Below are 15,451 nucleotides of genomic sequence, written 5' to 3'. Positions count from 1 at the left end.
AGGTTATTTGAAGGTAGTTTTGCGGAAAGAAAAAGCTTCTCTTTGTACTCTTTGTACTTTTTTTTGTCTTTTTTTTGTCTTAAAAGTCACAGAAGGCGGACCAAGAGGAGATTTTGGTTGGCGTCCTGTCTATAAGCTATTGGCCATTGCTAGTGTTGGCTTTGGTTTCTAGCTGTTGCCTGTGACGGTTTGCAGGTATAGACAAAGCTTTCGAACAAGGAGGTAAGGTAAGGAGAAACGGCAATAAGAAAAAAAAAAGAAAAAAAAAGAAAACAGAAGTAAGAACGCTAAAATGTATTTGTTTTGTTAATGGTGCTTTACACATTAAAAAAAAAACAAAAAAACGAATTACGCGATTATTAGTATATATTTTTTCGTTCCCCCCCTCCCCCCCTCCCTCCCATCTCAATTTTCACTTTATCACCACAAACAGATACAAGACTGGTAGTCAACAATATGTTTTTTTCTTTCTATCTTTTCGTGTGTTCCGTATAGGCTGCAACGACAGTCTTGGTACCGTGGATGAGTTGATGGTGTGACTTGGGGGAAATGGCATTTACAGTTGGCAGCATCAAAACCATGGGTACATAAATAAAAACTAACCGTGGGCAAGTACAAATGAAAAAAGAGAGGGGCATAAATAAGAAACAGTTTGCTTTTCCTAGAATCGTAGCGACATACAGGCAGTGACACTAATTTTGGAGACTACATCTGTGCAAAAATGATGACAGAGCAACAACTTGAATTAGACCGGCAATCGTCCGTGGACATCAACAACTACTGTGGTGGAGGTTGAGGGGTGGGGTGCGATGGCGGTGATGTATGTGCGTGTGTGTGTGTGTGTGTGTGTGTGTGTGGGTGGGGGGGGGGGTCGAGTTATTCACAAAACATCTTCCACTTTTTCTTCTTCTTTTTTTGGCAGTATACGAGGCCGTAAGCTTTCTACAGAACAGGACTTCGCTCGTTTGTCTTGGCGCCGTCGTTTATCGTCTTTTCTGCCCCCGCCGCCCAAATCCAACCGTCATCCGTCCGTCCGTGCCGTGGCCCGAGGCTATCTGCGAGACGGGAGACGGGTCTCATAAGAGTTTTCAAGTTTCTCTTCAGAAAGACAGACATCTCATGCCTGTTGGGGTTTTTTTTTTTTTGGGCCCCACCCCATGCCACCGCCCTAACATCCCCCCCACCCCACCCCACCTACAAAGGGCTACAGCAAAGAGTTCCTTTGGGGGGGGGAGGGGCGAGGGGTGGGCGTCATGGGGGGGTTGAGGAGGAGGGGCCTCCGATCCGGACGTACATGCTTCAATAAATAGTCTCAGTGGTGGACAGGAGTCAGCTGTGTGTTTTTGGGTCGGGGTCGGGGGGGGGGGGGGGGGGGTCGGTCTGCAGCGTGGGAGTGTTTTTCCCCCCCCCGCAAGAGTCTCGCAGACTGTTTTTGCGGAGAGAGAGAGAGAGAGAGAGAGAGAGAGAGAGAAAGAGAGAGAGAGAGAGAGAGACACACACACACAGAGAGAGAGACTGAGGGAGAGAGAGAGGAGAGAGGAGAGGGCGGAGGAAATATATATAGTGACCCCCCCCCCCCGTCCCCCCTGCCCCCCCCCTCCGCTGCGTCAAAGTCACTCGAGGTCCTCCGATAGGTTGCCTTCCTCCAGCTCGCGGTCGTCGTCCAGCTCCGGGCTGTGGTTGGCCGTCGTCACCAGCGACATGGGGCAGTCGTCGTCGTCCATGTTCAGCGGCTCCTCCTTCACGTGGATCTGCGGCCTGCGGGGGGACGGGGGGGGACGGGGGGACGTCAGTGCGTCTCATTTGCATTCCGATCGCTAAAGTTTGGTATGTTGTCTCTGGCGCGCGGGTTCACACATTTAAAGAGGCGGTGCCATAGTTTTGTACTTTTTCCCGCGTTGTGTGTGTCTATGGAGTTAACATTACTCTAATACAGGGTTTTTTCAAAGTGGTTGACGGGGCACCTTGGGGTGCCGCGACGGCAGTCCCAGGGGTGCCGCGAGATAATTTGATAAAATTTGGAATTTATTTGGACACTTGAAAAAAATATTTAGTATCATTTTAAACTTGAAGTACAAAGTTATTTTCAGTCAGTTCTAACCAAAATAGCTATTATCGCAACGTTTTCCTCGCAACATATAGCGGGAATATCGTCACTGTCGGGGCAGAAACCTTGTATTTTCAAGTTACAAGACCGTCGCACAAAACTAGTTAAAACAGCCGATCTACAAGCACACAACGCCCTGCGATGACTTCAGAGACTTTCATGGTCTGTCTCATGTCAATCATGGCCTCTGTTCCGTAGGGAATGAATTGGACGGTGCTTTCCCCCCGCCTCCCCCCTAGGGTAAAGGACAAGGCATGTGCCTTCAATGTGTGAACCCGGCCTCTGTATCTACATCAGGGGTAGGCAACCTTAGGTACGGGTGCCAACATTGGCACAGGGGAGGGTGATCAAGGGAGAGTTTTTTTCCCCCTTTAAATAACTCTCAAATACCTGGAACGCGCCCGAGTCGCGTTAGATTCCAACCACTTTAAACATTATTTTTATGCTTTAACTTTAGAAAAATAGCAGATATACAAGCTCACAGCGCGGCACCGAGTGCCGCGCTGCGAGCTTGTAGATCTGCTATTTTTGAAAAATCGTGAAAATGAGTGCAAGTCTTTGAATATCTTTGACCCGATCTTTGACCCGACTTCTAAATCCTTCCTCTAAATCAAACCTTTTCATGTCAAGGAATTACTGGTATTTGCCCACGGACCCCCATCTCAAAATATGTTGTTCCAGGGACCACCCGGAAGTAAATATTTGAGTTACAAATGTTCGCTTTTAAGTAGATATATTCAAAGACTTGCAAAATAAATCATGATTTTTCAAAAATAGTAGATCTACAAGCTCGCAGCGCGGCACTCGGTGCCGCGCTGTGAGCTTGTATATCTGCTATTTTTCAATAGTTAAAGCAGTCAATAATCCTAGGCCTAAATGGGATAAACAATTTAAAACATTTAGTCGATTAAAAAGTCCTCTCACTATATATAATTCTACATTAATTCAAACTCTGAACTCAACTGACTGGGGAAGGAGTCTGGGAGATAGATAGTGAGGTTATTGAGCCTGTTATGTTTATGGGAAATCAATCTGTTTTGATGATCATAATTAAATAAGTAATGTTGATATGGCGCACGGAATATCAAGAAAACATTTCTTTGACACTTCACGTCAAAAAGGTTGCCAACCCCGTATCTACCGTAGCCTAAGTGTTTTTTCTTAAACGAATGCCCCACTGTACTTCCTAACTCTTTTCCCCATTTTCAGAAGAATAACGTTTTTGGACGTACAGTACATTACTGTAAAATTTCCACCTAACAGCGAGGACATAATGCACAGTAGGCCTATGCACAGCTAGGCCTATAGTGTGAAATATTATGGACACTAACAATCTTCCAGCCAAGCACACACAGCGATAGCCTCAGTGTTCATGTTGTACGCCTGTGACTCTGAGACTGTAGTCCAAATTGACGCGTGAAATCAACAACGAGAACTTCGCCGTACACCCACTCTATTAAGCTACTTTATTTAGTTTGGAGGGCGTGTGTCGTCTGATCAGACGCATCACTTCACATTCCACTTCATTCAATTTAACTGCTCGTCGATTAAATCCCCTCTAATTAGAACAAACGTGAGAGCGAGAGCAACAAGGCAACACGAAAAAAAAAAACTACAAGTAGCTTTAGTTCTGCCGATGCATCAACACACGGCTGTCAGCAGGAGCAATTAGCTTAACCCTCAAATACCTGGAATTTTAACCACTTTAACCATTATTTTATGCTTTAACTATTGAAAAATAGCAGATATACAAGCTCCCAGCGCGGCACCGAGTGCCGCGCTGCGAGCTTGTAGATCTGCTATTTTTGAAAAATCTTAAAAATGTGTGCACGTTTTTGAATGTCTTTGACCCGATCTTTGACCCGACTTCTAAATCCTTCCTCTAAATCAGTGGTCCTCAAACTTTTTCATGTCAAGGACCCCCAAAATTAAATACATTTATTTTTTTTTGGCCGCAGACCCCCCATCTCAAAATATGTTGTTCCAGGGACCCCCCCCAGAAGCAGAGATTTGAGTTACAAAAGTTTGCTTTGAAAAATATACGATTTTTCTAAAATAGCAGATGTACAAGCTCGTATATCTGCTATTTTACAAATAGTTAAATCATTCAATAATTCTAGGCCTAAATGGCTTAAACAGAGAAAAAGCATCCGATCCATCCCTTCCTCTTCATGGTGTACGGGGAGACACGTCGCTCCGCTCCGCCTCGCGCCCGCAGAGTAAGCATTTTGTTGACAGCGTTGGGGGCGAGGCGTTCCGGGAGAGAACTGGGGGAATTTAAACTGTCATTACATGCATTATATAGCGCGAACGGTCGGCCGGCGTATAACAACCGTGTTTGTTTGCCAGACGCTAATTCGACATGATGCCTCACGTCTACTGTAAGCAAGCCCATGAAAATTGCATGAAGAGAAGAGAAGAGGGCGAACGGTCGGGGTTGTGGCGATGATGATAAGCCGCCATGTTCCCAGACACGCTTGGCATTTAAAAGTTTACTGATGACACCAGGTTGAAATACATGAAAAAGGGGGGAGGGGATGGGGGGGGGGGGGCAAGGGGGTGTATTGGGGGGGGTGGGTGGTTGTTGGGAGGCAAAAAAAAAAAAAAAAAAAGGAAAACAGGCCACATGATAAATAATGGAGAATTTCTCATCCCCGAGCCCCCCGGAGCAAAGGCAGAGAAGAGGAGGGTGTGTTTTTTTTTTTTTCTTTTTTTTTTTTTTATCTAGTTAATAGAAAGAGCAGCCACTCGTTAATATGCAGGGGCTGTGCATGTCGCTCCTCAAGAGGCAGAAAGCGGCAGCTAGACTCCGCCATTAATCAACTTCAGCCCCGGCAGTTCAGCTCGGACACCATGATACATGTTTTTAACACTAAAATGGATGAATATCTTTAGCCGCCGTCAATAAGAGACAGAGAGAGAGAGAGGGGGGGAAAACGAAAGGAAAGAATGAAAGTGCGGTGCGGTGGTTTGACGAGGGGGCTCCGTCCACAACAAGAGGAGTGGGCGGAAAGAGAGAGAGAGAGAGAGAGAGAGAGAGAGAGAGAGAGAGAGAGAGAGAGAGAGAGAGAGAGTGGGGCGACTAACAAGAATAATAATGCTGTCACACACAAACAAGGCTTAACATGATCCGGGGCCCGAGTCACGGAGAAGGGGTTTGTGCCACAATGATAAATCTGACAAAACCTAATTATTTCTGACACGTAGGATGCATCGGGAAATCCCCCAAGACTGGGAGAGAGAGAGAGAGAGAAGGAGGAGAGAGAGAGAGAGAGAGAGAGAGCGAGAGAGGTGGGTCTCGGGGCTGTCATCGATGGTGTGAGGAGGGGGTGAGGAGGTGTGGGTGTGTGTGGGAGGGTGGTTTGGATTTTATAAAATATATATTTTTTAAGGAGGATGCCGACGACTTTAATATTCAGAGACAAATAAATTAATATTCCGGTGTGCTGGGAGTCGAAGGGAGCAGGATGCAGGTGGTGTGATGAATATCGTCGTTGTCGGGCGGAAACCTCGTATCTCCAAGTTTCAAATGTGTACGTTCTTTCGCAAAGTAAAGCCCTGCTTCGTCATACAAGGCCGTCGCACAAAAGTAGTGAAAACAGCCGATCTACAAGCACGCAACGCCTCGCACCGCGAGGCGTTGCGTGCTTGTAGATCGGCTGATCGGCTAGTAGATCGGCTGATCGGCTAGTTTAAATCATTTTTAAACTGATAAATGCAAAACGAACGGTTTTGGACATACAAGGTTTTCACCCTACAGTGACGATATATGCCTGTTCCTGTACATATAGGGGGTGAGAGAGCCAGCAGCAGCAGGCCTCGTTTCCTCACCTCGGCCAGCCAGAGGTGAGGAAACGAAACCAAGCCGTCAGCAGCCTGTTCTGGATCCAATACCGTCTCCAACAATTATTTAGATTTTCTTTCCAATTCCTTAAAAAAATAACAAATTTAAATAAAACGAAACAAACAAAAATCTACGAAGAATAACAATTATTTCGTTTTCTGTTAACCTTAACCACTAATTTTGGGACATAGTCATTACTGTGGAAAATGAATAAGAATAAAAAAAATCTCCATAAAATAGCAGATCGACAAGATCCATGCACTGTAAGTGTCTAAATTCAGATTTATGTATTTATTTTTTGGTTAAGTTAAGATTTAGGGATTGGATGGCTATAGCATTAACAGAAGGTCCTGTGGCCTCTCAGCAGTGCCCACGTCAATGCAAGGCCATTTGCATGTCAAGTCCTTTAGCACCCAATATGGTGAGCTTCACAAGTAATCCACTAAAGCTATCCCTTTTACTGTACCTCATTAGCATACACATATATATATATATATTTATATATATATATATATATATATATATATATATATATATGTATTTTTTTTTTTTTTTTTTTTTTTGCGTCCGGCCGCGGCGGAGGACTTGTTAGAACGTTTTTCAATGCACTTGTCACTCAGGAGTGAACAGAACACACCGGCAATGTAAATAAAAACAAGGCGCCTCCTTATCACACTGTGTGTGTGTGTGTGTGTGTGTGTGTGTGTGTGTGTGTGTGTGTGTGCGTGCGTGCGTGCGTGCGTGCGCGCGTACGTGCGTGCTCGTGTCGTGCACATCAAACATAGATGCCTGCCCTCACATCAATGGGAGATTAGCAGCAGCGACGGTATGCAGAGGTATGTCAGGGATGCAAATAGGGTCATTAGTCCGTAGGCCTCCTCCCCTCCCTCCTCCTCTCCTCTCCCACCTCCTGCAGGAGGTGGGAGAGGAGAGGAGGGGGAAGGGGAGGAGGCAGGAGCAGAGGGCGGTGGGGAGAATCAGGGGGCGGGACCACGCTCGTCACGTCAGCTGTGTGCACCGGTCGTTAAGCGACACACCGAAGAGGGGGAAACAATTAGCGGCGACAGCTCGAATGACCGACGCCTTTAGCACGATAAGATAGAAAATAACACGCAAAACGGAACTGGAGAGCTTCTGCTCCGTAATGATATGAACGGTTTGGAAATCTCCTGGTGCAAGAGGCTGAAATTATTGTTATTATTATTATTAGGAGTAGGAGTAGTAAATATCGTCGTTGTCGGGTGAAAACCTTGTATGTCCAAAACCATTCGTTTTTTATATCATTTAAAAAAACAAACTAAACTAGTGAAAACAGCCGATCTACAAGCACACAACGCCTTGCGGTGCAAGGCGTTGTGTGCTTGTAGATCGGCTGTTTTCACTACTTTTGTGCGATGGCCTTGTATGACGAAGCAGGGCTTTACTTTGCGAAAGAACGTACAAATTTGAAACTTGGATACGAGGTTTCTGCCCGACAGCGACGATATGTTTTTACTTTTATGACTGGGATTAAAACAAGAGTAATTCATAGTATAGTATATTTTTACCCTCTCTGAGTTACATAAACGCTGGGATTTTTTTACTGTAGCCCTTTTGTTACACAAAATCTCACTTGTCTTATTGAACCGAACCCCTGTATGTTTGAACGTTTAAACGATGAACTTTCATTTCATTCCCTGTTCTCCGAGCTGGCTTTAGTCTGGGTGTGTGTGCATGTATGCGTGTGTGCGTGTGTGTGTGTGTGCGTGCGTGTGTGCGTGTGCGTGTGTGCGTGCGTGTGTGTGTGTGTGTGTGTGCGTGTGTGCGTGTGTGCGTGTGTGTGTGTGTGTGTGCGTGCGTGCGTGCGTGTGTGTGTGTGTGTGTGTGTGTGTGTGGTCAGTCGCTCACACTCCCATCTCCATTCTTTTGATGTAAAGCAGCTGATTTGCTGAAGTTTGGGATTTTCTAATTAAAAGAATCGTCTGCTCTAGTTTTAGCCCTTTTCTGGGATATTGCTCCTTTTAAGCCTTGAGGGCACGAACACACACGCGCGCACGTGCGCGCGCGTACGAACATACTCGCGCGCGCGCACACACACACACACACGCACGCACACACTTGAACATGGCCTGCAGCTATGTGGGCTGCGGTTAAGCAGATAGCTTTAACCTTTAGATGTTTGGGAGGGGAGGACGGGACAGAGAGGTTTGTCTAATTGTTGGATCCAGAAGAGGCCTCTCCTGAGAGGTGGGAGAGCGAACGGCCTACAAGGTGGTGTACTCTTTAGTTAATGCTGCTGCGGCCACTCCATTATTTAAAACACAGAAACGGGGAAAAAAGAGACTCGCGAAAAAATAACACATTTATTCCATTTTGAGGGATGTCTCGGCCACTGTATGCAAGAGACAAGGGCTGGAAATAGGGGAGGGAATGGATGGAGGGAAGAGAAGAGAAAAGAAGGAGGGAGGAAGGGATGACCGGAGCAACAGAGAGAGAGAGAGAGAGAGAGAGAGAGAGAGAGAGAGAGAGAGAGGGAAAAAAAAGAGTGAGAAAGGGGTGAAAGTGAGAGGGAATTCAAATCAAAAGAAAAAAACGATAATGAAATAAAATTGGAAAAGAGAAAGAGTACGGCAATAAGGAAGGAGGCGAGAGGACAGAGAAAGAGAGATAGAGATAGATAGATAGATAGAGAGAGAGAGAGAGAGAGAGAGAGAGAGAGAGAGAGAGAGAGAGCGAGAGAGAGAGAGCGAGAGAGAGAGAGAGAGAGAGAGAGAGGGATAGCGAGTAGGGGGAATAGATAAGAGTCGCTGCCTGTACTGTTATTAAAACTTGAACGACCTTGGGGAGTGGCTACGTTGGGATTCTGTCTGACGCCGGACACATTTTGCTTCACTTAACACCCAACCCTGCAGAGTGGGGTAAACACACCCTAACAGCTTAATGTAGGTCTCACGCACACACGCACGCACGTCACATGCGCACACACACACACGTGCACAGGCACACACACACACACACACACATGCGCACGCACAAACATGGTGTTACGTCAGTTATGTCAGTTACCCACTGACAACGGAAAATAGGAACATAATTTATCCATTCAAGAAACAGGGTTGGCTAATATGTTAGCTCGCTTTGCATGTCTGTAAATCGACGGCAAATAGCAAGATTTGAGTGTGTGTGTGTGTGTGTGTGTGTGTGCGTGCGCGCGCGCGCACATGTGTGTCTTAACACAAACTCTGACATCAAAATACCCCTTTGTACCCCTTCTCTGCCATGCCCGTAGAACCCGTAAATGTAATAAAAATTAATTAAAAAACATTTTTTTATCGAAGCGCAACTAAAATAGGCCGGAACTAATGCTCCGTGATCGGTTTCTACACGGACACATTATTGAGCGGACTACTTTAACATTGGAGTCCCTGAACCGGAAGCGGAAGTCCGTCCTCTATTTTGGCCCAGCTTACTGTCTGGACTCCGCGGCTTACAGATGGAGAACTTATTGATCAATTGAAAAAGTTTCAACGGATTTGAGAAGCTGATGGAATATGCGAACACACGAGCAGTGTCCGATCACGCACGATGGGAACTGGACGAGCGCCCACGTTAACAGGTAGGACTCGGAGAAGCCGGCAGTGAAAGACATAGAGAAATTAATGGGCTTTACGGCCGTAAACTACGAATGAGTTAATGTAATGTACAGCGTCTTGTATCTGACAGTGTTTGTGAGAGGCCACTAATGTGACCGTCTGTGTACATTTACATGTGCGAGATGGATGCAGATCTTTGGCTGTCCGCTACATGTGTGAGAGTGTGCGATTCCTTTTGTGTGATTCAGGTGGAGTATATCTTGCTCTCACGCCCATTCCTGAAAGTCTCATGATATACATTTTTAAAATACCCCCCCTCTCTCTCTCTCTCTCTCCGTCTTTGTCTCTCTCTCTCTTCTATCTCAGCTCCATTAAAAAAAAGGGAGAGGTTTTGGTGTAATTAATGCTACGGCTAGTCGCTAAATATTAATGGGAGGTCTTACATAAAACATAGCAGCTAAACCTCTACAATGCAGACACTGGCGTAATTAAGGCTGAATGTTTGATAGAGCCCTATTTATAGGCCCGGGCGTGAATGTTATCTGAAACGTCAAACACAAACATACCTCAGGTAGGAGCAGAACCCCTTGTCGAAACTAATACATCAGAGAGAGAGAGAGAGACAGAGAGACAGAGAGAGAGAGAGAGAGTGGGGGAGAGAAGAGAACAGAGAGAAATAATGCTTATGCTATAGAATCTAAACCTTGCCCTGAAGTCACATGGAGAACATTCTCGCAGCGCGAATTAAATACATTTATCAGGCAATTAAACTAACAAAGGCTGTCGAGTAGAAACGGGGGAGGTTCAACGTGTTCGCTGATGACGCCTTCCTTTTCACACACAAGCCTCTCCAGGTCAATTCCTGGCAAATCCCTCCGTCTCCATCTCGGGGCTCACGCACCGTCTTCAGTGAATACGGTATGTGTATCGCGGGCAGAGCGCGCGGTTGGTAATGGATTAAATCTCGGGCGAGATAGCGGCGCTCAAGAATCCGAATATTTAAAACCCGCTGAGCTTTCCTGTCTTTGAGCCCTTTTTTGTAGTCGGTGGGCTGGCCGAACATTAGAGCTCAAATACCCGGAACGCGTCCGAGTCGCGTTAGATCTTAACCACTTTAACCATTCTTTTATGCTCTGACTATTGAAAAATAGCAGATATACAAGCTCACAGTGCGGCACCGAGTGCCGCGCTGTGAGCTTGTATATCTGCTATTTTTCAACAGTCAAAGCATTCAATAATTCTCTGCCTAAATGGGTTAAAGCTCCATTCCGGGACTAAGCAACCTAATGCACATCTGCAGCGGTGTGGAGGTTCTCTCCGCTTTCATTTAGAAATTTAGAGCCTGATGTCGAGGAACTAAATAGAGCTATATGAAGCATATACGGCACGCCGTATTGCAAACTGGACGTTTCGCCATCTGTATTGACGTTCGGAAATCGCGGCAATTTACACTACCACTTTATACTGCATTTTGCTTGGTAGCTAGAACAAATAACAATGCTCCACGCACGCATGCACGCACACACACACACAAGAACGTGAAGACCGAATCTTGCCCGATCCTGATTTCAGAAAAGTGCAAAATCTTTAAAAACTCAAAAGAAACATTAAACAAAAACCTTCAATAATACTGTATATGAAAATAAGCTCCCATTTTAATTACACAACGAACAAGCAAACTAGTTGATATGAAATACACAAACAGAGCGCCAGTTCAGAAACGCGGTGGGGGCTTGCAGGTTTGCCATTTTAGAAGATTTTAGAACAAAATAATCAGCATCAGCTACATAGTTGCAGACAGAGCAAATAATGTCTGTATATCAGCCAGACTGACATATCGGTCGGCAGTGGTGGAAAGTAACTAAGTACATTTACTTAAATACTGTACTTAAGTATAATGTTGAGGTATTTGTACTTTACTTGAGTATTTCCAATTTACAATACTTTTACTTCTACTCCACTACATCTCAGAGGAAAATATTGTACAATTATTTGATAACTTTAATTACTAGTTACTTATACATTTCGGCCATTCGAAAATAGCCGATCTACAAGCTCACAATGCATCGCGAAGCAACGCATTGTGAGCTTGGAGATCGGCTATTTTCAAAAGATTTTGTTATACATTTTAAAACCTGAACTGGATTCAGTACTTTTGCTTTCAGCACTTTGACTACATTTCGACACAAATACCTTTATACTTCCAAACTTTTACTTGTAAGGGTACCCTCACACCAAAGAGTGGAATCTGCGTTCCGCCAATCCATTTCAATAAGGGAGAGTTTTTTTGCAGAAATCCTCTGCTGGCATGAAACCGCTTCACTCTCATTGAAATGCATTGGCAGAACGCGGATTCCACTCTCATAGGTATTTTGGTGTGAGGGCACCCTAACAGAGTATTTCTACATTACTTCAGTAAAAAAAAAAAAGGGAGAACTTTTTCCACCACTGTCGGGCCGGTGCTCCTCTAGTTATTTGTCTAGGAGCTTGTGTGACTCAACCACAAACCAACATTAAAATCCCCTGGCGTGGTGGTGAATGCGCCATCCAACTATACTCACATGTGTCCCGGGGGAGAGTAGCCGCCAGGGCTGCTGCTGTGTCCGTTGGTGTCCAGGTGGTCCAGCGAGCCGTTGAGGTCCTCGTGGACCGACTGGAGCAGGTTGGGCGGGCTGCAGCTCAGCGCGCCCGGGGGGCTCCCGCCCCCTACGCCCACCATCAGCCCCGGCGGGCTGGCGCCCATCAGGCCTGGCGGGCTGGCGCCCATCAGCACCGGGGGGCTCCCGCCCATGCTCCCGCCCAGGAGGCCGTGGTGCGGGCTGCCCCCCATCCCGACGAGGCCCCCCGAGGAGCTGCTGGTCATCAGGCCGGGGGTCCCCAGCAGCGGCAGGGAGGTCTCGGCGAGCGCCGCCTGTTTGGAGAGGAGAGGGCATGGGCAGGCGGTGTTGATTTTTTAAAAGCAAATTCTCGATTTTATTTCTAGTCATAGTATAGGGCCGTTTGCACCAAGATGGATCGAGCCTTAATCTGGTTTAAATCTATTTATCCAGTTGCTTTAAACCTAGTTTTCACTAATCAGGTTTAGTTTTAAACCATCCTTTTAATCTTGGTTTCACACAACAAACCATGAATGAATCACAGGTTAAAGTTGTAATCACAGGTTAAGGATTTAATCACAGATGCTTAAAATTAAGTGGTGCAACACAACTCGATTTAAAATAAATCCTAGATCAACAAATCCTTGATTAACTCAGTTAATCAAGGATTTGTTTAGAGTTAACTCTAAACTAAACTTTATTTAATCCGTTTTGGTGCAAATGGGCCATAGTCATAAGTTCTGTTTAGTTTTAGTCATGTTTTAGTCGTCCGAAATGATTTAATTTTAGTCGACTAAATACCAAAAGTTTTAAAGAAATAGCCGATCTACAAGCTCACAGCGCGTCACAGCACGAGCTTGTGGATCTGCTATTTTCAGAGCTCAATGCTGGAGCGCCACCAAACATGAAATGACTTGTCTTTTAGTTCTACAGGATCGCTCTTCTAAATGTCATTTAATCCAACATCTGCTCAAATAGTAGGGCATCTTGTTTTGACCCGGAAACAGTTCAAACTGGATATGGGAAAAAATAAATAAATAAATAAATAAAAGAAAAGAAAAACTAAAAAAAGCGTGGGGGGAACCCTCAAAGACTAAGATTAATGAAAGCTGTCAATGAGTTAATAAGCAAACGTTTGGCTGTTTTCGGTGAGTCGATTTGGTGTAAAAGGGAAAATCGGAGGGGACCAAGTATAAACCCTTGGGGGACTCCGGTCAACGAAGTACAGGGTTTAAGTATATCGTTGTACAACGAATAGTGAAAACATCGCAACCCCCCACACCACCACCCAACATCATTTCCATGTTTGGTATTATGTTAAAAGGGGAAAAAAGACCCTCACCCTTCCAAAAAAATAATTATATATGAAAAAAAAAACACCTGACACTTTTTCCTCCCGTGTATTAAACTTATATACAGAGATTAAAATTTAAAAGTTTCTTGCCATGAGCGGCTCGCCGGCGCGCGCTGTGAAGCCAAATCATTTATGACAGCGTGGATAAATATTAATGCATATGCCCTTGCATTTGCACACGCCGCTATCAATCTGAGGTGGCGGACACGGCTGAAAGGGCGAGAGAGAGAGAGAGAGAGAGAGAGAGAGAGAGAGAGAGAGAGAGCGAGAGAGACAGAGGGAGAGAGAGAGAGGGAGAAGGAGAAGGAGAAGGAGAAGGAGAAGGAGAAGGGGGAGAGTTGCTTCCTGTCCCGACCACAGGGTGGCCTTCTGAGCTCGACAGCATGTGGGAGAGAGAGAGAGAGAGAGAGAGAGAGAAGAGGAGAGAGTAAAGGAGAGGGAAAAAAGGAGAGAGAAAAGGAGAGGGAGAGAAAGAGAAAAGGAGAGAGAGCAGGAAAGGATAGGAAGACACAAAGAGAGCTCCTAGCTTACTGGGGAAGGTTTGTTCCCTCTTGTGCCGAGTGCGACAGCAAGGGTCTGCCACTTCCAGAAATGTGAAAATATCGAAACTGCAAAAGCACTGAACCTCGTGATGGCTGGTCAGCAAGTCAACTAGTCAGCCAGACCAGTGTTTCTCAAACTTTCAAACTCCAAGGTCTCCCCTAAACTCTGACGGTGTACAAATGGAACCAAATGAACCCGTTTGTGTACACTGTCAAGAGTTACAGACTTGTACGGGTCAATTTAGACCCCCTAAAGCAAGGGTCTTCAACAGGGGGTCCGGGACCCCTAGGGGGTCCTCAGAGTTACTACAGGGGGTCCTCCAAATCTTCCAATCCTTTTTATATTAGCAACTTGAACCGTAGTGTCCATATTCTGAGAACTGTAGCCAAAATTAGCATGTCTCCAAGCTCACAACGCCTTGCCCTGCGAGGCGTTGTGAGCTTGTAGATCGGCTATTTTCGGCAAAGAGGTTTGGTGTAGAGGGGAAAAAGAGCGGACTAAGTACAGAGTAAAAGGTCAAGTTTATTAAGTAATGCCGGCTCAAGTCGTTAAATATCTGAAAACCCACATTAACGTGAATCCAAAATTACACTGATGATTGTGCTGTCAAACGATGAAACTATATGGAATCTATGAAAAGGTTGAGGGGGTCCCAGCCTCAATTCTTTCTCAACTAAGGGGTCCTTGGACTGAAAACGTTGAAGACCCCTGCACTAAAGGAACCCACAGAGTCCCTGGAATCCACTTTTAGAACCACTGAGCTAGTTGGTCAGTGAGTAAGTCAGTCAGTGGGGGAATCAGTCAGTGGTCCGTACCTGTAAGCTGGCATTTAGCGCCGCTCCGTAGCCGAGACTGGATGGAAGGTTCTTGACAAGTGTTGGGCTTCTGAGGAAATCAAATAAAGAACATTATTATTATTATTATCCTTATTAGATACTTTTTAACCCGTTTAGGCCTAGAATTATTGAATGCTTTAACCAGTGAAAAATAGCAGATATACAAGCTCACAGCGCGGCACCGAGTGCCGCGCTGCGAGCTTGTAGATCTGCTATTTTTGGAAAAAGTCGTGAAAATGTGTGCAAATCTTTGAATATGTATTTTCAAAGCGAACGTTTGTAACTCAAATTTTGCTTCTGGGGGGTCCCTGGAACTAGATATTTTGAGATGGGGGTCCGTGGCCAAATAAATATAATTTTGGGGGTCCTGCACATGAAAAGGTTTGAGAACCACTGACATACTGTAGTAGTCTCTCAAGAACAGACTAACTGAGCTCCAGTTAAGTGAAAAGGACCTTTTCTTTGACGATGGCTGGCCAGATTGCTGACATAGAAACATGGGTTTTTCAAAAAAAAACCTTAGAAGGATTCAAAAGACACTTATAGAATCGGGTCAAATTTCTAATTTTCACGATTTTTGAAAAATAGTTAAAGCATA

At 45.3% G+C, this 15,451-nt stretch overlaps 1 protein-coding gene across 1 annotated transcript in view; it reads right to left on the bottom strand.

Moving 5' to 3' along the window:
* Positions 1–1,613: 1,613 nt before the first annotated feature.
* The window catches only part of foxp2 (forkhead box P2), a gene marked incomplete at both ends in the record, with an annotated part of 69,087 nt that continues 55,249 nt past the window's right edge, over positions 1,614–15,451 (bottom strand). The window contains 3 exon segments of the mRNA XM_080754241.1: positions 1,614–1,758; positions 12,085–12,434; positions 14,833–14,902. Of these exon segments, the coding sequence (XP_080610367.1) occupies positions 1,614–1,758; positions 12,085–12,434; positions 14,833–14,902 (565 nt within the window).

Source organism: Nannobrachium achirus (assembly GCF_963921795.1).
Source record: "Nannobrachium achirus genome assembly, chromosome: 23".
Classification (NCBI taxonomy): Eukaryota; Metazoa; Chordata; class Actinopteri; order Myctophiformes; family Myctophidae; genus Nannobrachium; species Nannobrachium achirus.
The sequence above is the reverse complement of the archived record's forward strand: the minus strand, read 5'-3'. Positions and strand labels throughout refer to the sequence as shown.